The following is a 26,061-nucleotide window of genomic DNA, read 5'->3' on the forward strand; positions in this document are numbered from 1 at the left end:
ATAAGGCCTTTTGTGAACTAACACTTGCACTTTCCTTTTCTCCACCTTACTAGCTCTGACTTTGCTGACAGATACTTTATCGAGGAAAAAATGTACTTACTATGACTGTGATATGTGATTGTCCCACCTTGCTATCTTAATTTGAATTCACTAACTGTAAATCACTTTGGATATGAGCGTCTGCTAAACTACTTTAAAAAAAATTGCTGACCTTTTGAAAAATACAATAGCAGCAATAGGATATGTATTTTAAACTAACCATGGAATACCAACACATTTATGGTGGTTATCTCTCTATAATTAGGTTAATTCTGAGAGGGACAATCGTTCAACATCTCAGCAATAATCTGAGATGCGCAGCGCGACTGTAATAAAGACGACCTGAAACGCAACCATCGGCTTTAGTGCAGCGATAGAACAGTTTTCATTGGTAGAGACTATATTGTTTTTCCCAATCGGCGCAGTTGTTTTGCAAGAGTCACAATGTCCACCAGGAAGTGAAAATGTTTACAACGCTTCAAGTAGTTTTCGATGCATTTTTWAAATGTCAGTTTGTTTTGGATTATGACTAACATGTTATAAACAGAGTTGCTGTTGATTTGCCATTCTCKAGATGTATAGCGGACTTTTACCGAAAGGTCTGAGCGATGCTGAAATTAGTTCAGATGATGAGGACAACCAAGGACAAAGTGTAGTTGCAGATCAAGACAAAACGTTAGCCTCAAACAAATGTCGTGCAGTTGGACTTCCGCGTGGTCTTAAGGAAAACTGTGGGACACTTGTAGACACAAGTTCTTCTCATACACAGCCCGTCATAGAACATGACAAGTCGTTGGACTGCTTACCCGGGATTTCCGAGGAGAAGTGGCAAGTATGTCACACATGTTATGCTTGCTAGTCAGGTGTTGCATATCAAGCTAACGTTAGCTAGCTAGCTAGTTAGCGATGTTGCCTATATACTCTATAGCACCCCCCTACTACTTTTGGATAGGCAGTCCATGAATGATGAAACCTGCATGGAAAACAATAACGTGTTATAACAAAATGGCTGCATTGCTTGGCTATACCACTTATTCCCGTTTCCCAGGATCAGCGCCACTTTCAAAAGCAAGTCAAATGTGGATAAGCTTACTCATCTTTGTAAAGCTACATTTTTATGTTTTTCTACCATATACACATTACACACAATTCATCAACTGTTGAAAGGGAGATTTTCATGATTCGGGTAAATGCTTTTGTTGCGTACATTGTTGTTGCTAAAATGAATGGTTACACTTCATGTTCTTTAGAGATTTAAAGAGCTACAGAAGAAAAAAGACGAGATCAAGACAATGAAGCTCCCCAAAAAAAGACAGCGGGGAAGACGACGACATAAGAAAGGTCAATTGCACTTCTTTTTAACCACACAGCCACTGAAAAGATAACGATCCAGGACGTCTTTGCCCTGGTCAGATGTAACCTACTTGACTTATCCCAGAAATAATGGAAATGTGGAAAGAAGAGGGTTCACATTGTGTCCAAATTCMAAGTGTCTCATGACCCTAACGTTAGTGTTTTTGTTAAAGTGCTGTGTTCCTTTGTTAAATTCAAAATGGTATTATAATTGAGTTAGTCTTTTGCCTATAAAAGCTGAACTGGAATGGATCTGAGTGGAACATAATTAAATAATATACTATTCCATTGAAAGTCACTGAAAGAAATAGTCAGCCGGTCTACCTCTTTTCACTGTTTTGGATATGATCACAGTGTACGTTAATATTTCTGAGGCCATGAGTTATGACACAATACGACGGACTGTAAAATTGGGTGATTTTGGAGTTGACAAGATTCATTTCTTTGTGTTTCATGTCACTAAACAGATGATGAATCAGGGACTAAGAACATGGAATCAAACAATGAAGGGTAACGTAGGCCTAAATGTATCACAAAATCTGTTCAAACATAGTTCTATACAGTATTCCACTAACTACTAAAGAGTCTTCAAAGGCTTTGTCCCAATTTTCCACCATTCTCCCAAAGTGCGCATTAGAGCTTGCACACTTCCATGCATGGAAACTCCCTCCAGCCAATGCTTAGGCTACACCAATCCTATGCTTTAAATCCATGACAAGGAGTGTCCACGTGCACACTTATGGAAAAGGGTGGAGAATCGGGACATAGCCTTGTTGTTGGTGTAGGCCTAACTGAAAGCCTATTCTACCCGGGCATTCCAAAAATTTGATTGGTACTTAGCACCCATTTATAGCCTTAACATATGCTGTAGTCTTGTCCTGAACCGATAATAAACATGAACACTAATTTTTCTTCTTCACCAGAGKGCCTCGAGCAGAGCATGACAAGCATTGGGATGGGCTGACGCAGTACTTTGGCATCAATGATAGATTTCAACCCCCTGCCTGTTACAAGCCTGCTCCCAAGGTAAAAAAAAAAAAAAAGTCTGCCTGTGTCTAATGCCATCAAGTTATGGCAAAAGCATTGAACATGTTCTGTCTTTCTGTATCCATACCTGTGTAACTTCTCATTGTTTTATTAAATATGACAGGCGGCTTAAGAGGTTTCTAGACTCAAACCTGACATTGTGTAAAATATAAACGATTGTGTTACATTCTAATGATGAGATTACCTTAATCTTGACATTGGGATGATTCTCCATTCCACTTTTTTGGGGTTGAGATTAAAGTAAAATGTAGATTTGCTCTAGAGAGAAGTGTCTGTACTGAATGTCTATACAGAAACCRGACAGCTCCTGCTCACCGTGTTACTGTATGTGGAAAGCTCAGAGTGCACTCAGTACATGCACAATAACATAGCCTCTCACACTTTGAATAGCCTAATTGTCAGGCCCATGGATCTAGCCTACATGGATATGACTCTAGCCTACATAGCACTAGCCTACATTTTGATGAAAAGGTGTATAGAAAATGGCATCACATACACTCGCCTGCTTTTGTTTTAGTGTCTCTCAGCCTTGCGTCTTTGTGAAGGAAATTGTATGTGAATAGCTGTTGTGTGTGTGTGTGTGTGTCCTAATAATAACCCTAATAAGAAACTCTTGGACAAATGAGTTAATTTCTTACTTGAATCCATTTAGAAATACATCTGTGTACTTGATAAATCTGGTGTAATAGAACAAGAAAGAGACATAKATATTTTGATATGTAAATTGTCGTGCAAGCAAAATACTATCTAAGTGTGTGTATAATTTGCCCTAATTCAATTGGAAGTTCTCGTAATGCTTATTTGGAGTGTTATTTCAATTCCGTTTATCTGAAAGTACCATCAATTTTAGTTTTTGCTCTGTTTTTGCAGCAAAAACGGCCTACTTTGAAATGGATAAGATATATTTAACAAGAAGCTAAATTAAACAGAACTTGTGAAGTCAACATAACGAGAAGGCCTTGCTCCTCCATTTTTCAAACATTCTCATTAGTGATCAATGTCATTTACATATTGACATGACAAACAATGTTAGGCCTAAGTCAATTACACGCTAGACATTTAGAATCTATTTGGGTCTTTCTATAAACTTACGGTACCAGTGAGAYTTTCCTGCGGTGGACAACTTGTTACAGCTGTTAATAAGTCATTGATAATAATCTGCAAAACAATTTCATGTGATTACATTAAGATATAGGGGGGAACATAGCTATGTTCAATCAAATTCATGCTGGTCTGACCAATCGGAATCTATGCTTCAYGACTGTTTTGATCACGTGGACTGGGAAATGTTCCGGGTTGCCTCTGTGAATAGTGTCGACACACTGACTCTGACTTGGTTCATCAGAAAGTCCATAGAGGATGTTGTTCCTACTGTGATGATTAAAACTAATCCAACCAACGTAAGGCAATCAAAGAGGCAAAACGACAGTACAGGGACAAAGTGGAGTCGCAATTCAARGGCTCAGACACAAGACGCATGTGGCAGAGACTCCAGACAATCATGGATTAAAAGGGAAAGCGAGGCCTCCCGAGTGGCGCAGTGGTCTAAGGCACTGCATCGCAGTGCTAGCTGTCCCACTAGAAGTCCAGGCTCTGTCGCAGCCTGATGCGACCGGGAGACCCATGGGGCGGTGCACAATTGGCCCAGCGTCGTCCGGGTTAGGGGAGGGTTTGGCCGGCAGGGATTTACTTGTCCCATCGCGCACTAGCGACTCCTGTGGCGGGCCCGGGCTCAGTGCACTCTGACATGGTCGCCAGGTGTATGGTGTTTCCTCCAGCATTGTGTCAAGAAGCAGTGCGGCTTGGCTCGGTTGTGTTTTGGAGGGCGTACGGCTCTCAACCTTCGCCTCTCCCGAGTCCGTACGGGAGTTGCAGCGATGGGACAAGACTGTAACTACCAAATSGATACCACGAAAAAGGGGTAAATAAATAAAGGGAAAGCCAGCCATGTCGCGGACACCAATGCCTCACTACTGAACAAGCTAAGCATCTTCTTCGCCCGCTTAGAGGAAAACAACACTTTAGCCGCTGACGTGGGCCCACGCCGCTCACGAGGACTGTGTGCTCCCGATCTCCGTGACCGACGTAAGACTTTCAAGCGTCTTAACCTTCACAAGGCTGCCGACCCAGACCGCATCCCAAGCCGCGTCCTCTGACGTGTGCAGACTAGCTGGCTGTAGTGTTTTCGGACATATTCAATCTCTCTTTATGCCAGTCTGTTGTCCCCACTTGCTTATATGCCCACCATTGTTCCTGTACCCAAGAAAGCGAAGGTAACTGAACTTAATGAGCAGTGCCGCGTAGCACTCACTTCTGTCGTCATGAAGTACTTTGAGAGGATAGTTAAGGACCATATCACCTTACCCTAGACTCACTACAATTTGCATACTGCCCCAACAGATCCACGGATGACGCAATCACCATTACACTGCACACTTCCCTATCCAGTCAACATTACACTGCACACTTCCCTATCCCACCTGGACAAGAGGAATACCTCAGCGTTCAACACCATAGTGCCCTCCAAGCTCATCACTAAGCTCAGGGCCCTGGGTCTGAGCCCCTCCCTGTGCAACTGGGTCCTTGACTTCCGGATGGGCTGACCCCAGGTGGGAAGGGTAGGCAATAACACCTCTGCCACGCTTATCCTCAACACGGGGGACCCACAGTGGTGCGTGCTCAGCTCACTCCTGTACTCCCTGTTCACCCATGACTGCGTGGCTACGCACGTCTCCAACTCAATCATCAAGTTTTCTGATGATACAACAGTGGTAGGCCTGATTACCAACGACGGTGAGACAGCCTACAGGGAGGAGGTGAGAGCCCTGGTGGAGTGGTGCCAGAATAACAACCTATCCCTCAACATTATCAAGACAAAGGAAATGATTGTGGAGTACGCCCCTATTCTCATCGATGGGGCTGTAGTGGAGCAGGTTGAGAGCTTCAAGTTCCTTGGTATCCACATCACCAACAAACTAGAATGGTCCAAACACACCAAGACAGTCGTGAAGAGGGCACGACAAAGCCTATTCCCCCTCAGGAAACTAAAAAGATTTGGCATGGGTCCTCAGATCCTCAAAAGGTTCTACAGCTGCAACATCGAGAGCAACCTGACTGGTTGCATCACTGCCTGGTACGGAAACGTCTCGGCCTCCGACTGCAAGGCACTACAGAGGGTAGTACGTACGGCCCAGTACATCARTGGGGCTAAGCTGCCTGCCATCAAGGACCTCTACACCAGGTGGTGTCAGAGGAAGGTCCTAAAAATTGTCAAAGACCCCAGCCACCCCAATCATAGACTGTTCTCTCTACTACCGCATGGCAAGCGATACCGGAATGCCAAATCTAGGACCAAAAGGCTTCTCAACAGGTTTTACCCCCAAGCCATAAGACTCCTGAACAGGTAATCAAATGGCTACCCGGACTATTTGCATTGTCCCACCCCCCACAACCCGTTTTACGCTGCTGCTACTCTCTGTTTATCATATATGCATAGTCACTTTAATTATACATTCATGCACATACTACCTCAATTAGCCCGACTAACCGGTGCCCCCGCACATTGCCTACCCGGACTATCTGCATTGTGTCCCACCACACGCCAACCCCTCTTTTACGCTACTGTTACTTTCTGTTTATCATATATGCATAGTCACTTTAACCTTATCTACATGTACATATTACCTCAATTAGCCCAACTAACCTAGCCTGTATATAGCCTCGCTACTGTATATAGCCTTACTACTGTTATTTCTCACTGTCTTTTTACTGTTTTTAATTTATTTACTTATCTATTGTTCACCTAATACCWATTTTTTTACTTAAATTCCACTGTTGGTTAGGGCTCGTAAGTAAACATTTCACTGTAAGGTCTACACCTGTTGTATTCGGCACATGCGGCAAATAAACTTTGATTTGATTGTGTGTGTGTATGTGTCAATGTAGTGTGAGTGTGTATATGGTTGGTTTATATAGTCTAGTGTTATTTTATTGGGATCCCCATTAGTTGTTGCAAAAGCAGCAGCTACTCTTCCTGGGGTCCACACAGAACATGAAACATTACATAATACAGAACATTAATAGACAAGAACATAACTACGTCATATTTAAAAAAGGCACATGTAGCCTACACATCAATACATACACACAAACTGTCTAGGTCAAATAGTGAGTGTTTGTAGGGTCAGTGCAGATAGTTTAGGTACCATTAATTGACTATTTATCAGTCTGGCTTTTTAGCAGTCTTATGGCTTGTGGGTAGAAGCTGTCCCTGGACCTGTTGGGTCGAGAGCCGATGCTCCGGTACCGTTTACTGGACGGTAAAAGAGTGAACAGTCTATGGCTTGGGTGGCTGGAGTGTCTGACACCGCCTGATATAGAGGTCCGGGATGGCTGGGAGCTCGGCCCCAGTGATGTACTGMGCTGTCTGCACCACCCTCCGTAGCACTTTGTGGTCAAGGGCGATATATTTSCCATACCAAGTGGTGATGTAGCCAGTCAAGATGCTCTCAATGGTGCAGCTGTATAACTTTTTGAGGATACGAGAGCCCATGCCAAATCTTTTCAGCCTCCTTAGGGGGAAGAGACGTACCCTCTTTACAACCCTCTGTGTGGGTGTGTGTGGACTATGTTAGGTATTTAGTCATGTGGACGCCAAGGAATTGAAGCTCTCGACCCGCTTCACAACAGCCCCGTCGATCTGGATGGGGTCGTGCTCTCCCCTCTTTTCTCCTATAGTCCACAATCAGCTCCTTGGTCTTACTGACGTTGATGCAGAGGTTGTTGTCCTGTCACCACACTGCTAAGACCAACTCCCTCAGGCCTACCGCCGTCGTGTCATCAGCAGACTTGATGGTGGTGTTGGAGTCGTGGGTGAACAGGTTGTACAGGAGGGGACTAAGCACACACCCCAGAGGGGCCCCCATCTTGAGGGTCAGCTTGGCGGAGGTGTTGTTGCCTACCCTCACCACCTGGGGCCGTCCCGTCAGYAAGTCCAGGATCCAGTTGCAGATGGAGGGGTTCAGTCCCAGGGTCTCGAGCAGGTTACCTTGGAGCTCTTGGGAAGAGGGACAATCGTGGTCAGCTTGAAACGTGTTGGGATTACAGAGTGGGTCAAGGATAGATTGAAAATGTCTMTGAAGACACTTGCCAGCTGGTCTGCGCATGCTTTGAGAACGTGCCCTGTTGTTCCATCTWGCCCGGCAGCCTTGTGATTTGTTAACCTGTTTAAATGTTTTGCTCACATCGGCCACGGAGAGCTAYATCACACAGTCATCCTTAACAACAGGGGCTTTCACTCAAGTCACAGGGTTAAATTCTTCMAATCGAGTATAAGGCATTTCGCTCGTTTGGTAGTTCTGCATCGCAGGGCAACTCATGGCTGGGTTTCCCTTTGTAATACGTTATCTGCAGGCCCTGCCACATACGACGAGCGTCGGAACTGGTGTAATAGGATCCCTCCGTCTTCCTATATTGTCCTTTCGCATGTTTAATGTCTCGTCGGAGGTTGTATTGGGCTTTCTTGTATGTGTCCYTGTCCCGTTCCTTGTAAGCCGTTTGTTCTTTAGTCCAGATCGGATATTGCCTTTAATCCATGGTTTTTGGTTTAGATACGTTCTTGTAGTCACTGTGGGGACGACATCGTCTATGCACTTATTGATGAAGCCCGTGACTGTTGTGGTAAACTCCTCAATGCTATTGGGGCTCCCGAGTGGCGCAGTGGTCTAAGGCACTACATCTCGGCGCAAGAGGGGTCACTGCAGTCCCTGGTTCGAATCCAGGCTGCATCACATCCGGCCGTGATTGGGAGTCCCAGGGGCGGCGCACAATTGCACATACTTGACTTTTTGTTATTTTTATTCGCAAATGTAACGCTTGCACTGTAGAGCACTGCAAATTGACCACCCGCCAACGTGGCTGATAAAATAGACATTCTTACCCGCCAATACCTAAATCTACCTGCATGTGGCGGGTGTTAGTTTTATTCCCTGCCTAGAACACATCCCAGTATGTACTAGCAAAACCATCTTGTAGCCTCGTGTCTGCTTCATCTGACCACTTCCGTATTGAGCACYTCACTAGTACTTTCTGTTTGAGCTTTTGTTTGTAAACAGTAAGCAGGAGAATGGAGTCATGGGTAAGATTTGCTTGGAGGGCCTTTTWWTRRWKCCKKKYYAAWMSKWWKKAYMMGMRRWAGAGTTTCAGCGCCCCTAGTGGCTCATGAGACATGTTGGTAGAAGTGAGGTAGGACGGTTTAAAGTCTTCCCATGTTCAATTRTCCGCCTACCAAAAACACTGCCTCTGGGTGAGCAATTTCTTGTTTGTTTATGGCCCCATACAGTTCGTTGAGTGCCAGAGTGGTGTTGGCTTGGGGCGGGATGTAGACAGCTGTGATAATTACGGATGAGAACTCTCTTGGTAGATAGAAGGGTCTGCAGCTTACCATGAGGGATTCTATATCAGGTGAATGAAAGCTTGAGATTTCCCTCACACTTAAAGCAGCAGGAGACTCTGAAAAGAAGCTCATCCATCTTATTCTCGAGTAACTGGACATTTGCCAATGGAACAGACAGGAGCGCTGTTCGCTTTACTCTTTGCCTCAATTTCACCAGGACTCCTCCTCGTCTCCCGCGTCTATGCCTACGTCGTTTTGGTAGCCCATGGAACAAAGGAATAGGGTCCGGTATGAACAGCTGATTCGAGTTGAAGTCGAAATCGACGTTAGTATTTGTCGATCTTATGTCCAGAAGTGCTTAGTGGTCATACACTATATATTCAAAAGTATGAGGACACCCCTTCAAATTAGTGTATTCGGGTATTTCAACCACACCCGTTGCTGACAGTATAAAATCGAGCACACAGCCATGCAATCTCCATAGACAAACATTGTCAGTAGAAAGGCCTTACTGAAGAGCTCAGTGACTTTCAACGTGGCACCGTCATAGGATGACACCTTTCCAACAAGTCAGTTGATAACATTTCTGCCCTGCTAGAGCTGCCCCGGTCAACTGTAAGTGCTGTTATTGTGAAGTGGAAACATCTAGGAGCAACAATGTCTCATCTGCAAAGTGGTAGGCCACACAAGCTCACAGAACGGGACGGCCGAGTGCTGCAGTGTGTAGTGCGTACAAATTGTCTGTCCTCGGTTGCAACACTCACTACCGAGTTCCAAACTGCCTCTGGACGCAACGTCAGCACAATAACTGTTCGTCGGGAGCTTCATGAAATGGGTTTCCATGGCCGAGCAGCCGCGCTCAAGCCTAAGATTACCATGTGCAATGCCAAGCGTTGGCTGGAGTGATGTAAAGCTCGTCGCAGTAGTCAGTAGTGGACTCTGGAGCAGTGGAAATGCGTTCTCTGGAGTGATGAATCACGCTTCACCATCTGGCTGTCCGGCAGACTAATCTAGGTTTGACGGATGCCAGGAGAACGCTACCTGCCCCAATGCATAGTGCCAACTGTAAAGTTTGGTGGTGGAGGAGGAATAATGGTCTAGGTCTGTTTTTCATAGTTCCAGTGAAGGAAAATCTTAACACTGCAACATGCAATGACATTCTAGACGATTCTGTGCTTCCAACTTTGTGGCAACAGTTTGGAGAAGGCCCTTTCCTGTTTCAGGATGGCAATGTCCCCTTGCACAACTAGAGGTCCACACAGAAATGTCAGTGATGTGTACGCCGAGAAACTTGAAGCTTTCCACCTTGTCCTCTGCGGGCCCATCGATGTGGATAGGGGGGTGCTCCCTCTGCTGTTTCCCGAAGTCTACGATCAACTCCTTTGTTTTGTTGACGTTCAGGGAGAGGTTATTTTCCTGGCACCACTCCTCCAGGGCTCTCACCTCCTCCCTGTAGGCTGTCTCGTCATTGTTGGTAATCAGGTCTACTACTGTTTTCGTCTGCAAACTTGATGATTGAGTTGGAGGCGTGTGTGGCCACGCAGTCATGGGTGAACAGGGGAGTACAGGAGGGGGCTGAGCACGCACCCTTGTGGGGCCCCTGTATTGAGGATCAGCAAAGTGCCGGTGTTGTTTACTATTTTCACCATCTGGGGGTGGCCCGTCAGGAAGTCCCGGACCTAGTTGCACAGGGCGGGTTTCAACCCAGGGCCCCGAGCTTAATGATGAGCTTGGAGCGTACTATGGTGTTGAATGCTGATATAGTCGATGAACAGCATTCTTACATAGGTATTCCTCTTGTCCAGATGGGATAGGGCATTGCGATGACAATCTTCCCCCTCCGGAGACTGAAAAGATTTGGCATGGGTCCCCAGATCCTCAAAAGGTTCTACAGCTGCACTATCGAGAGCATTCTGACCGGTTGCATCACCGCCTGATATGGCGCTAAAGAGGGTACTGTGAACGGCCCAGTACATCACTGGGGCATAGCTTCCTGCCATCCAGGACCTATATAATAGGCGGTGTCAGAGGAAATCCCATAAAATTGTCAGAGACTCCAGTCACCCAAGTCATAGACTGTTTTCTCTGATAGCGCACGGCAAGCGGTACCAGAGCGCCAAGTCTAGGACCAACAGGCTCCTCAACAGCTTTTACCCCTTAGCCATAAGACTGCTGAACAATTAATTAAATTGCCACCAGACAATTTACATTGACCCCCCCTTCCTTTTGTACACTGCTGCTACTTGCTGTTTATTATCTATGCATAGTCACTTCACCCCCACCTACATGTACAAATTACCTCAACTAACCTGTACCCCCGCACACTGGCTCGGTACAGGTGCCCCCTGTATATAACCTCATTATTGTTGTTGTTATTGTGTTACTTTTTTATTATTACTTTTTATTTGAGTCTACTTGGTAAATACTTTCTTAACCAACAATGCAGTTCAAGAAGAGTTAAGGGCTTGTAAGTAAGCATTTCACGGTAAAGTCTACACTTGTTGTATTCGCCGCACGTGACAAATAAAGTTTGATTTATTGGGCTAGTTGCATGTCTGACATCAACGTGTGCGCAATTACAATGATCATTTAATATGGTACATTTCAGACAGTTTCATATAACATGGACTACTTGTCAACAGTGTGTTTATGGTGTAATGGAATGTTTTGCCTTGTGTAGTAGGTTTTGTGGGTTTTGACACTGTCATAACCAGCCATATTTTTCACAACAGGTCTAAATATGTGTCCTGACAGTGTTATGACCATGTTATGTCAGGTGTTATGACGCATTATGACATGGTTTTGACCGTGTCGTAACGTGTCATGGCGCTGGGTGTCAAGTGAAGTGTTACCTAGAATGACAAGATAGTAGCCTAGAGGCCATTTTTCACAACATGAACTGGTTATGAAATTACATGACAAATACATTTTTGGTGTCCATATTACTCTACTTCTGCAATTTTAAAGGATATAACTGCTAGTCCTAGGTCTATGCTGTTGTTAGGCAAAGTGATTTGCCAATTTGGCAGATTCACTTATATTCCTGTATGGACACATGTGGAACTGCATTTAAAAACATTTTTTTAACCATTTTGAAATGTTGATCCCAATGTGACACATTGAAATCCCATTTACAAACTATTTTATTTGGAACGTGACATTGCCACTTTGCCAGCAAATAGACCACTGTAAAGTTATGGTAGTAATAGAGGTAGATTTCTTATTTGTTTTTCTGTAATTATTACTATATTGCCATACCATTATTAGGCTCAGCTTGCCGTCTTTGTCCAAATTAATTTGAGGGATGAGTGTGCGTCTATAAACAACCTGAGTCCTTGACTCATTCGTTTGAAGATGCTTCCGAGAGGGTTCCCCTAATTTAAAATGACAACATCTCGCTTTCATGCGTTCTGTGAAATTATTGAAGAAATGATCTTAACTCTACTTCTTCAGATAGTCTCCTTTTTTTGGAGAACCACCCCTGCCATCAGTAACCAGGGGCATCTTTGCTCCCTCCTCTGCTCCAGCCTGTAATGGAAATGTGTAATTAAAGAGTCACATAATGTTTGGTAATCTCCAGTAGCATTTTTGAAGATTTCCCCACTAATATCCAATCAAAAAGGTTTTCATTTGTGAAGGAAAATCTACATATTTGTAGTAATAGCAATCATATTAAAAATAAGGCCCAGGGGACTTTTGAAGTTACTCTTTGATTCCCCCCCCCCCCCCCCCCCCTTTTCTATTTCTAAAATCACTACATTTTCCCCTTCTCTCCAGTCCAGCTTAGAAAAGAGCATAGAGAGCGCCATCGCTGAAGGGGACTTTGGGAAGGCGGAGGAGATGAGCGACAGACTCGCCACTCGAGAGGTACGTTGCACTGATAAGAGATCTTTGGGGCGCTCCCGCTGTGACAAATCAAACTAATGGATCCGCGGCCATTTCTTCCTGCAAAGACATAGGGGAACAAAAACACACACAGGCACCCGCAATTGAGAAGTCCTGCAGCCCTTTCCCATTGAGTTAATGGAAAGCCCTCCCCCTTAGTTTTGGAGTTCGGCAGTGTCAAAAGCACTTTTGGCTCAGCTTTTTAATGAAGGTCTACATTGCTTTCAAGCCAACTGTTAAAACATTCTCAAGGTGCGAGTTTCATACCTTTGAAGTGCACACGTCCCTAAATGCACTGCCTGCAGTTTCGAAACCACTCGTCTCGGCAGGCATCGGGGATCAAGCGGTTTGAAGCTAATTTAGCAGAAAAAGTTGCCCACACACCCATAATTGCGCTTAAGAAGACACCGCTACTACTTTTCATAGTTGGCGATTACAGTATGTTCAATTGTCACAACTTGAATTGTATTAAGTGAGAGATGTGATGCTCTTATAGAAGCACTGATGTTAATGATACTTTTGAAAAACTAGATGATTACTTTAGAATTCGGAAAGGATGTTTGGGGATTTCTTTGTTGTTGTTGACACTTCTCTGTTTTCTCAATGACATTTAAATTGGCGTTGAAAAAAGGCGCAAGTTTAAGTTTGTTCCGGCTGAGCGAATCTGACCACAAGTCAGAGACCACTATGATGACACACCAAATGTGTTTGATGGATTGCAGGGAAAGAGCAGGAATAGGCTTTTGTAGGCTACAGTCCAAGCCAATAGTGTGACTGTTGTCGGCATCCAAAGATTATCCAGTTTTAATAAACGCTTGGAGGTAAGGATGACCGCAGTGGTGTAGTCTACGGATATCACTTATTATTGGTATCTACATAGCACATTGATGTGAATCACACTGCTGCTCTCTCATTTAGCTATTTGCGCCTTACAGATTGTGGTTGTTGTGGATGGCTGTTCACAAATCTAAATGTGTATTTGAACACAATAATGGTTGAATTCAAGAAGTTTAAGCTGCCTATCAATCATTGTTTTTGTAACCAATGGACAGCCAGTGAAAAATGCGCTCTTGCAACAGCTATATAGTGTGGATCCCAGCCAATGGAATAAAAGTGGGGCTTTTATTGCTCAATCTAATTTGATACTGATAAAAAAAAATCCATAGGCCTAATGGAAACATGCTCAAACTTGCACAAGTTTGATAGATTTAAAGGGACAATCTGTAGTTGCTACATCTATTTTTGGATTTATAAATTTATATATAATAATATATACTACTGTTCAAAAGTTTGGGATCACTTAAAAATGTCCTTGTTTTTGAAAGAAAAGCTAAAAAATGTGTCCATTAAAAGAACATCACATTGATCAGAAATACAGTGTAGACATTGTTAATGTTGTAAATGACTATGGTAGCTTAAAACGGCTGATTTTTTTTAAAATGGAATATCTACATAGGCGTACAGAGGCCCATTATCAGCAACAATCACTCCTGTGTTCCAATGGCACGTTGTGTTAGCTAATCCAAATGTATCATTTTAAAAGGCGAACTGATCATTAGAAACCCCTTTTGCAATTGTGTTAGCACAGCTGAAACTGTTGTACTGATTAAAGAAGCCATAAAACTGTCCTTCTTTAGACTAGTTGAGTATCTGGAGCATCAGCATTTGTGGGTTCGATTACAGGCTCAAAATAGCCAGAAATAAAGATCTTTCTTCTGAAACTCGTCAGTCTATTCTTGTTCTGAGAAATGAAGGCTATTCCATGCGAGAAATTTCCAAGAAACTGAAGATCTCGTACAACGCTGTGTACTACTCCCTTCATCATGGTTACTACATGATTCTATATGTGTTATGTCATAGTTTTGATGTCTTCACTATTATTCTACAATGCAGAAAATAGTAAAAAATTAAGAAAAACCCTTGAATGAGTAGGTGTCCAAACTTTTGACTGGTAGTGTATATATCCATTGATTCTTGACGAATATAACTTATACATTCCTCATGTGCTTAGTTCAACTGTCACACTCCATGAGAACCCAAAATATAAGCTTGTTTTACTCCAATGTTTTAAATATTGTAAATGTAAACAAACACTGTATAGCCTCATAACATGGTTAAAACAAAAATATATATATAATGGGTGGTCAGTCCTTGCGTCCATAGCTCTGTCTATTATTCTGAGAGTAGTTACATTTCTCCAGGCCCATCCCTCAGCTTTTTACCAAAACAGAGGCGGGGCGACCGTTTTGTTAATGTTTCATTTGTGGATTTGCCCAAAGTGTCACCAACAAAGAGGTAAACAATAGGCCTATAGCAAATGCAGCATATGGCATACATTTTTCACATGCAAATAGCACTTTTCAGTAGTGCTCAAAGCATGCCATTCCATGAGCGCAGCATTTATTTTTCAAATCGAATCAATGAGCAGTCAGTCCTCCATGACAACAAAATCATAAACAACAGAGTAGGGCTGGCTAACACCTTGCCCAAACCGGCTGCGAGCGTGRGCCATCGTGCGCTATCGTGCATACATTTATTTTTTCCCCCCCACACCAAACGCGATCACGACACGCAGGTTAAAATATCAAAACAAACTCTGAACCAATGGCATTAATTTGGGGACAGGTCGAAAAGCATTAAACATGTATGGTCATTTAGCTAGTTAGCTTGCTCTTGCTAGCTAATGTTAATTTGTCCTATTTAGCTAGCTTGCTGTTGCTAGCTAATTTGTCCTTGGATATAAACATTGAGTTGTTATTTTACCTGAAATGCACAAGGATCTCTACTCCGACAATTAATCCACACATAACATGGCCAACCGAATCGTTTCTAGTCATCTCTCCTCCTTCCAGGCTTTTTCATCGTTTAAATTATATGGTGATCGCATCTAAACTTTCATTGTATTACCACGACTACCGGCAAAACAGTTCGTCTTTCTATCACCCACGTGGGTATAACCAATGAGGAGATGGCACGTGGGTACCTGCTTCTATAAACCAATGAGGAGATGGGAGAGGCAGGACTTGCTGCGCGATCTGCGTCAGAAATAGGAACGACATCTATTTTAGCCCTTGGCGTCGCAGACGCTCGTTGGCGCACGCAAGCAGTGTGGGTGCAATAATTGAATAACATGGATTTCTAAATTTATTTTGCGACGCTCGCGCACGCGACGTGTCCGGTCTGGTCAGCATGTAATAAGTCCTTAGATTTAGGGCCATGCTCAGGTAAAACAATTTGACTAATCTATACTTCCATATTTCCAAGTCCTGTTCTTGAAGATCATGGGGTATAACATTGATTGGAATGACTAGAATTCTGTTAACTTTGGTTTATAATGTAAAGATATAATGGAATCTTATTATTATATGTAGTAGAGAGAGATGGGTTAGAAGAAGCCTACATAACCAACCCATAAAGTAAAATTTAACATCAAATGGCCAGCTATGTAAACTTTAACATTGATTTATCCTGCAATAGATGTTGTTCAATTGGTAACATTTCTGTCTTCTAATGCCTCTTAAGTGGAAAGTAATCTAAAAGTAACGGAATGTAATCAGATTACGTTACTGAGTTTGGGTAATCCAAAAGTTACGTTACTGATTACAATTTTTGACAGGTAACTATTAACTGTAACGGATTACATTTAGAAAGTAACCTACCCAACGCTGATCATTACAGCATACACTTTTCAGTCTGTCAGCCATGTTTTTTAWWTWTTTTTATTTCACCTTTATTTAACCAGGTAGGCTAGTTGAGAACAAGTTCTCATTTGCAACTGCGACCTGGCCAAGATAAAGCATAGCAGTGTGAACAGACAACACAGAGTTACACATGGAGTAAACAATAAACAAGTCAATAACATGGTAGAAAAAAAAGAGAATCTATATACAATGTGTGCAAAAGGCATGAGGTAGGCAATAAATCYAATAATTACAATTTAGCAGATTAACACTGGAGTGATAAATCATCAGATGATCATGTGCAAGAAGAGATACTGGTGTGCAAAAGAGCAGAAAAGTAAATAAATAAAAGCAGTATGGGGGGTGAGGTAGGTAAATTGGGTGGGTAGTTTACAGATGGACTATGTACAGCTGCAGCGATCGGTTAGCTGCTCGGATAGCAGATTTTTAAAGTTGTTGAGGGAGATAAAAGTCTCCAACTTCAGAGACAGTGTGTACAGTGTCTTCAGAAAGTATTCATATCCCTTGACTAACACGGAACCCAAACCGGCTGCGCGCGTGCGCTATCGTGCATAAATTCATTTTGTCCCCCTACACCAAACGCGATCACGACACGCAGGTTAAAATAGCAAAACAAACTCTGAACCAATGACATTAATTTGGGGGACAGGTCGAAAAGCATTAAACATGTATGGCAATTTAGCTAGTTAGCTTGCACTTGCTAGCTAATTTGTCCTGGGATATAAASATTGAGTTGTTATTTTACCTGAAATGCACAAGCTCCTCTATTCCGCCAATAAATCCACACATAAAACGGCCAACCGAATAATTTCTAGTCATCTCTCCTCCTTCCAGGCTTTTTCATCTTTGAACTTATATGGTGATTGGCATCTAAACCTTCATAGTATTACCATGACTACCGGCAAAACAGTTTGTCTTTCAATCACCCACATYGGTATAACCAATGAGGAGATGGCACGTGGGTACCTGCTTCTATAAACCAATGAGGAGATGGGAGAGGCAGGACTTTCAGCGTGATCTGCGTCAGAAATAGAAAGGAGTTCTATTTTAGCCCTTGGCAACGCAGACGCAATAATTGAATAACATGGATTTCTAAATGTATTTTGCGACGCTCACGCACGCGACGTGTCCGGTCTGGTCAGCATGTTACTCCACATTTTGTTGTCTTACAGCCGGAATTCAAAATGGATGATTTAAATATTTAAAACATATGTTTTCACTTTGTCATTATGGGGTATTGTGTGTAAATGGGTAAATTTAAAAAATGAAATGCAAAAATATGTAATTTACATAAGCATTCACACTGAGCAATTTCAGCTGTGAGTCTTTCTGGGTAAGTCTCTAAGAGCTTTCCACACTTGGATTGTGCAACATTCATTTATTATTTTCAAAATTCTTCAAGCTCTGTCAAATTGGTTGTTGAGCATTCCTAGACAACCATGTTCAGGTCTTGCCATAGATTTTCAAGTAGGTTTAAGTCAAAACTAACTCGGCTGCTCAGGAACATTCACTGTGTTCTTGGTAAGCAACTCCAGTGTAGATTTGGCCTTGTGTTTTAGGTTACTGTCTTGCTGAAAGGTGAATTAATCTCCCAGTGTCTGGTGGAAAGCAGACTGATCCAGGATTTTGCCTGTGCTTAGCTCGTTTCCATTTCTTTTTTTATCCTGAAAAACTCCCCAGTCCTTAACGATTACAAGTAGTGATGCACCGATATTACATTTTTGGCCGATATTTGATATTTTCCTTGCCCCCCAAAAAACGAAAGTAATAACCGACATTACATTTTTTTTTTTGTCCTTTTAAGCATTCTAGTACAGTTAAATAGTTAACCCACACATGGACGTAGCGGTCTAAGGCACTGCATCTCCGTGCAAGAGGCGTKACTACAGTCCCTGGTTCGAATCCAGGCTGTATCACATCCGGCTGTGATTGGGATCCCATAGGGCGGCGCACAATTGGCCCAGCGTCGTCCGGGTTTGGCCGGGGTAGGCCGTCATTGTAAATAAGAATTTGTTCATAACTGCCTTGCCTAGTTAAATAAAGGTTACACACACACCACACTGACCAAAAAGTTATTTTGTTGGCATTTACATAAAACTTCACTGCTTGACATGTATGATGAAATCCTGGTTGAGAATGAAACGACTGAACAACGAAACAGCACAGCAAGTAAGTGAAAGAAATACGTTTTGATTGTTTTACTGGTAAATGGGGACCATTCGTTTCATTCTCAACCAGGATTTCATCATACATGTCAAGCAGTGAAGTTTCAGCTCTGTCTGTCCGTGGCCTCTCTTCCTCGGTGCACACTGTCACTGTGTCCGTTTCCATCTTGTCCAGCTGTGTATGTAACATTTCACGTAAACCCTGTTTCTAGTCTGCATCGAAGTAACGGTCCTTGTACATAGCATCGAACATGGTAGCAGTAAAGCAGTACACTGTAAAGAGAGAATGCCACCGAATCGCTTGTTCACAGCCTGTCGGCAGTTTTGTTGAGCAGGCGTTTCAATGCCATGACAGAGGGTATCATGTCTGCTACATGCGCAGTTGACYAGCTTATTTGTCTTGCCAGTTGTTCGAATGGAGCTTGCTAGTGTGTTCATGTTTCCAAGCTTCAAACATGTTCTCAAATGCCATTGAAATGGTAGCAGCGGTATGACAACCAGCACATTCATGAGCATGAAATACGACTTTCCTCCATACAAAATCCTCGACAACCCACTGTGCTGTCAGACTCAGCATGCTCATGGGGCTTATATCGCTGGTCCAAATGTCAGTCGTGAAGGTTAATAGCAGTGATGCTATTACTGTGTAACTCCGGTAGGGCAACAGCTGAAAAATAGCGCACTTGGTAGTGTGTATCGGTGCTTGACCAGTCGGCGAAAGCCAACATCACCCACGACAGAGAACGGTTGATTGTCAAGGGCAATGAATTCCATTATCTTGGAGTTAATGGATTTCACCTTTCAGTTTTCTCGCTGAAATGTTCTTACTCTTTCAAATGACTGCTCAGCTTGTTGAATGCTCGAACCACACAGCAGATATTGTGGGCTAGGTTAGGAATGCTGTGTTGCACGTGTAGCGCAAAATTTTACGRGTTGTCATTACGTCATGTACCTACGTTATATAGGTATGCACGGTAGTCAATGTTGGCATTTTTAGCTAATATCGTCCGATTCCGATATCTTCACCGATATATCGTGCATCCCTAATTACAAGCATAACTATAACATGATGCAACCACCACTATGCTTCAGTAATGTGTTGTATTGGWTTTGCCCCATACATAACACWGTATTCAGGACAAAAAGTGAATTGCTTTGCTACATTTWTTTCAGTATTACTTTAGTGCCTTGTCACAAACAGGATGTTTTGGAAGATTTTTATTATGTACAGGCTTCCTCCTTTTCACTCTGTCAWTTAGGTTAGTATTATGGAGTATCTACAATGTTGTTGATCCATCCTCAGTTTTCTCCCATCTCCCATTATTTCATAAAGGTGAAAATAGCCATTGAACTCTGTTTTAAAGTCACCATTGGCCTCAGGGTGAAATCCCTGAGCAGTTTCCTTCCTCCCCAGCAGCTGAGTTAGGAAGGAAGCCTGTATCTTTTGTAGTGACTGGGTGTATTGGTACGCCATCCAACATGTAATAACTTCACCATGCTAAAAGGGATATTCAATGTCTGTTTATTGTTATTTTTACCCATCTACCAATAGGTACCCTTCTTGGTGAGGCATTGAAAAACCTACCTGGTCTTTTGGTTGAATCTATGTTTGAAATTCACTGCTCGAATTTGGGACCTTACAATTATCTGTATGTGTTGGGTACATAGATGAGGTAGTCATTCAAAAATCTTGTTAAACACTATTATTGCACACCGAGTGAGTTCATGCAACTTATCATTATTACTCCTGAAGTTATTTAGGCTTGCCATAACAAAGGGGTTGAATACTTTCAATTTTTATTCATTTGTAAACATTTTGAAAWACATAATTCCACGTTGACATTATGGGGTATCGTGTGTAGGCCAGTGACAAAGGAAAAATCTAAATTGAATCCGTTTTCAATTCAGTCTGTAACACAACAACATGTGGGAAAAGTAAAGGGGTGTGAATACTTGCTGAAGGCACTGTACCTAAACCTTCGTTCAGATGAACATTTGAACTTCAACTAAAGTTAGGCCATGCACGCAAATCGTGATGCTTTTCGTACTCTGTCAAACATCAACCTGGTTGTCCTATTAAAAGTGTTGAAGAGGGACACGCGCAGTAAGGGATTTGATTTTACATGCAAGCAGACTGTTTGTTGAAGGCTGATTCTTGTACCCAGCATAATGTAAAACGGACCATAAAATACGATAATGCAAGTGGCTAAAGGAAAGATTAGAAAAATTGAATGACTTGCTTTGTTGATGACAAAGTGGCACCTGTAGTTCCAGAAAGCCTCTTAGAGCACTAGTGGATTTGTGCAGACTTAGCGGAGGTTCTTCGACCTATCTGTCACCTCCCTTGTGGCTTGCCAGGAACATGAAGGATGGGCTTGACAGCAGTCTGGCAGCCATAGCTCACTCTGTAGCTGTGTTTACTTCATGATGAGAACAGTGAATTGACTGACGTTTTGGGGGGGCAAAGTATCAGAAGGAACTATCACGTACAACAGAATTGGTGAGACAAGAGACTGCGTTCATTGTTCTGTGTCACTTGCTTTTTTTTAGGCCATTTATTAGCCTGACGGAAATGTTTTCTACATGATAATGAGAGCTGATGACGACGGACCTACAAATTCCACCGTACTTCTTGTGAAAATAAAGCAGCATACAGTGCCGTGAATGAGTAGGACATTGATAGAGGTTTCACCATTACTTCTACTGTAGTATGTTAACTATGTTGTACAGAAGTGGATACGGATATGTAGGCTTGGGCGGTATCCAGATTATCATACCTTCATACCGACCTTGTGCCATACCGGGTTATTCGGTAATACCGGCACAGGTACATGTAAAATCCCATATTGAATGCTAACAATCGCATTATGAACATTTTATGCAGTCTCTGACCTAAACTATTTTCAGGACAGACAACCCAGCTCATAAAGTTATACKCGTAACTCAAACATGCRACGCACAGTTTGCCGCACGTACAAAGCTAATATTACACAGCAAGACTCTTGATCCGGGAGGGGATTCTCAGCGTTAGRGGCAAGCAAAACTCGATTTTTGAAAAAGCTAACCGTAGCTATCTAGCGAACTAGCTACTAAATTAGCGAACCAAATGCACAATTGCAGAGCATTTAGCACATTTTAGACAGTTCACTTAATAGTTATAAGATATCTAGCTGGCAAACATTTTAGTTGTGAATTCCATACTCGAACTTGATCAACTGGGCGTGCTGCACAGCAGTGAGTGACTCACAAGGCTCCATCCAGTCTATCGTCGTCGTGTACTGGGTACTACTGGTAAGCTTCATAATAAATAATTATGTGACAGGTGAAATGGAGAACGCGATCTTTGTCCCCTAACATATTGCACAAGTTCACTGCAGGTATTTACTTAAAAAGTAGCTAAAAAAATTGAAATGTATTAGACGGTATTGAAAAATGTGGCTATTTACAAATACCCCCATATACGGTATACCACCCAAGCCTACTGATGTTTTTCATGGTGGCAAAGGGAGGGTATATTACTGGTAACTTTTACCAGTAAACTACCAGAATTATCCTAAATGTAAACCATCAACTTAATGAATACCACTGGTGTTTAATATGACTTTCAGCATAAAATATATTTTTGTTGTTTTGGTGCCAAGCTGGTGGCAGTTGTGAAAAAAGTCAATAGTTGGAAGAGTTGCAGAGTTAATTAAAAWTAATGTCAGTGTTGTCTAGATGTTTTTAATTCATTAGGATATTTTCTCTTGAACCATATGGTCTATCCACTAGAAACTCATGGACAATATGGACACAGATATATATATTTTTTTACTATTTATGAACATATATTTTTTAAAGTTATTCAAGTATAAATGACCAAAGTTGCCATAGATTACCTGTTAATTACCGGTAGTTTCCCAACCCTACTTATGTGTTACTGCTGCAATGTCCCTTTTCAAAGATGTTTTGCTCAGTCTCAGTAGTGGATGTTGGACCAAATATACTGTATCTAAAGAGTGGATAAACTTGAGAGTAGTGTAGTTTGCTCCAAATGGCTCAAGTGGCTGCTGGAAGCACCTAGGTTGCAGCTTAAATTCCTGCATTCGAATCGAAAGTCTAAATGTAAATCACTTTGGCTAAAAGTGGTGGCTACGTGGCCTTATTATTGATAAGTAATGGCATGTGGTGTATGAAACATGCTCTGGAGAAAAGTGCATCTAAGTGGAGAATTCTACACCCACATGTCTAATCTGTCTTGAGTTCAACATCATTGCAATGACGTTTGAGTCACAAGCGTTGATTCAGGACAGTCCTAGGGTGAAAAACATTTAGAGCGTCAATATTCTCAACTGGGGCCAGAATCAATTTCAAGGTTATTATTGAAGAGTCTCATTTGATACTGTATGTAATGGCTTATATGTTTAATTTGTTTACGGTCATAACACTTGAGAGACATTATGGCAGGCTTTTTAGTGCAGGAATAGGTCTTTAACACGGAAAGAACGGAAAAGGAATAGACAGCTGTGAAGTACTCAAGAGGGTGTGTCTGTCCCCCAAGGCATTATTTGTAAAGAAAACCTAGTACACTGTGAACAACTATGTATCACAGCATTTTCATACTCAATCTACCAGCATTGCACGTATCTCTTTGAACCACAGTGAAATGGCTGAAGATTGAAAGAAAGCCTGTCATAAGGTTCCTCCCAATAAAGGAAATGTTTGTTTCTGCCGTGTTTTGAGCTTGCGCAATCAATTAATGTTTTTTTTTGTTGCCTTTGCTTTCTTCTTTTTAATCTGAATATGAAAACAATTTGGTAAAACCTTTTTTTTTTCTTTTTTTTTGAAGGCTCCTTACAAATTCTCTGATACATGCGCTTTCATCTGTCCGGTTGCTTTGAGATTGTGTTCTCATTAAAGTATATATTTAAATATATTCTCCAGAGGCTGCAATTCTTTGTTTTTTGCACCTTTTTTTTTTTTAAAGCTATGTTCTTCTTTAAAGTTGGAAGTTAAGTATTAAGTCCAAAAAAAAAGGTGATACAAAGCAATCACTTTCCTTCAGAGGTATCTGTTCATACTATTAACTGGTACCTTACTGAGACTGTTTTGAAGGAAACATTCAGTTTTCATCCCTAATACCTTTTACATTTTAGAAAACCATTGTTTGCAGATAGGATTGGCAGTGTTTCTTCTTTTCTCACGTGCAGTTTGTTTGTTGATCTTTTGCCGAGCCGTTCTTTTCTTGTTTCTCAAAGGCCGCCATAGAAGTCACAAAATACTAGGAATAGCTTCTGGTCCCTAAAGTACTTCTTAATATTAATATAGTATATTAAGTGGTGCATGTCTTCCAATAAGGGCACTTGCGACTCCATCCTTTGATTATTGAACATTATTTTACCCAGCTGTAGGTTACATATAGTGTAATTAATTTCCGCAATTAGCATAATATTAAGTGCTATATATAACTCGCACACCCTTTTGTCAAGAGAGTTAATAGGATCCAGCAGCTCTATTTGAAAGATGAATTCCAGAAAGCATTCCTGAAAATGAAACGAAGGCTGTATTCGGGTTAAGACTGTAATTCAGTAGTACAGCAACTGCTCATAACAGCTCGTGGCTCCTTATAACGGCCTGCACAAGTTCATAAATGCCTATGATTCATTCACAATGCGTTACACACGTGGTGTAAAGAGTTTAACAGATTACCCCCAACCATAGATGTAGGTAGGTTAAATAGCTACGCGCTACTTAATCCAATGCCTATTGTAAATCACTGCCTCTTCAGCGAACATCCATCCTGCAACACTTGCTCATTTCCCTCTCCTGTACAAACCAAGCAATAAGCTCCCCTTTGAAATACTCCGCGGCAGTACTTTATAGAGTACGAGAGAATAATACAAGACAAAAAAATGTCACACCATGTTAGTGCTTCCAGTTTCCCCCTAGCACTGATCACAGCTATTAGCGTAGCATTACCACTTCGAAACAGAAACTCTCTAGTCTGACACAATGGGGGGAGGCGCATGTCCTTTTCATGAATTCCAGAAGCGGAAGAATATGACAATTCTGGAAAGAAAACACCTGCATGGTTCATCATAACCCCTTGGCTAACCGCTGGTAGACTAATGTACAGATCCCAGAGAAATGACACTCTGAAACATATACCATAGATAGTTGAACACAGGAATCCAAGCCAAATTATCTACAGGTGCGGCTCGTGGCAATCCAGATTCTTACAGTAACTCTGGATATCTAAATATGGTGTAAAGGACCAACTTAATTAACTTGACATTAGATCATTGTTGGTCTGAGATATAGATCTAGAGCCATGTAAATGGTGGTTGCTAACTTGCATAGGGTTATCACTACTTCTTATACCACTCAAAATGGTTTGAGATTATTATAACCCTCATTACTTCTACCATTTCAATGGAACTAGAGCTAAACGAAAGAATGCCAAACCACCCTTGACATGCATCCCTTTAGAAAGCACTGCTTTAAGTATTGTGAAACAAAAGTGGCACAAACGGGCTTTGTTAGGCGAGACAAAGAGCTGAACACAGTGTTTTCATGTTATTTATGTTATTTGTGTGTTCTCCCTTTTCAGTGCCTTCGCCTAAGATGCCACGTGTTTGTAATAAAAAATGTAATGAGCATGGCTTTTGTGGAAAACACTCGTTATCAGATTTCCGCTGTCCCCGCCCCACATCAGAACACAAGGCTCTCTTCCTCTACCCATGCTAGGTCCCCGGGCGACTGAGAAACAGTTAAGGAAAGTATTTTCTTTGTTCGTTTTCCCTGCACCATAAGCAATTTATCACAGAATGAACTTTTATTGTATCTCTGTATGACTCACATTAAATTCTCACCCATTAATTTTGAAATGGGTACTAAGCTTTTATCAAATGCTTGGGAATCTCATTTGGATTATTGTATTTCATTAATTACTTGATAGACAAAGCATACTTTTCAATGTAGATTTTTTGTGCTGTTTAATTAATTAGCATGTTTTCTCTTTTAATTAAAGCCATTTTTTAAATTAAAGCCCACAGCAAAACACATATATAATTTGTTTGTAATTAGGCCTTAATTGGTGGTAGTGGAAGCTTAGCACCCTCAGTTTCTTTTTTCATGATTGCCATTTTATTGCCAGTCAGTCATTAATTAAACTGTTTTTCTAATTAGCTTATAAAACTGTTGATGGTACATTATTGTAAGTGTGAGTTCAAAGCTTGCTAATAAGCCTTCCCTACTCAGAAGAGGCAAGATAATGGAATATGTACAAAGCGGGCAAACTTTCAGACTCTTTTTCAGTCCCTAAAGATGACAGTATCTAGCATCAGATTATTAGGGCACAGAAAAATCGAGACATGCGTTATACCACTGGCTGTTCGGCAGCATCTTCCCAGGAGTGGCTCTCGTTTTGCATGTCATGTAATGCTGTTTGTCAAATTGGCAGCAAGATTACKTAAACCTCTTACACGACTGCCCTTCT

General features: G+C 41.9%; 1 protein-coding gene across 1 annotated transcript in view; it reads left to right on the plus strand.

The window, feature by feature from the left end:
* The first annotated feature begins 453 nt into the window (after nt 1-453).
* The window catches only part of fam204a (family with sequence similarity 204 member A), a 36,110-nt gene continuing 10,502 nt past the window's right edge, over nt 454-26,061 (plus strand). The window contains exons 1-5 of the mRNA XM_023970252.2: nt 454-871; nt 1,290-1,380; nt 1,860-1,902; nt 2,316-2,418; nt 12,611-12,700. Of these exons, the coding sequence (XP_023826020.1) occupies nt 614-871; nt 1,290-1,380; nt 1,860-1,902; nt 2,316-2,418; nt 12,611-12,700 (585 nt within the window). The 5' untranslated portion in view covers nt 454-613. The remainder of the gene's footprint in view (nt 872-1,289; nt 1,381-1,859; nt 1,903-2,315; nt 2,419-12,610; nt 12,701-26,061) is intronic.

Source organism: Salvelinus sp. IW2-2015, linkage group LG25 (assembly GCF_002910315.2).
Source record: "Salvelinus sp. IW2-2015 linkage group LG25, ASM291031v2, whole genome shotgun sequence".
Lineage (NCBI taxonomy): Eukaryota > Metazoa > Chordata > Actinopteri > Salmoniformes > Salmonidae > Salvelinus > Salvelinus sp. IW2-2015.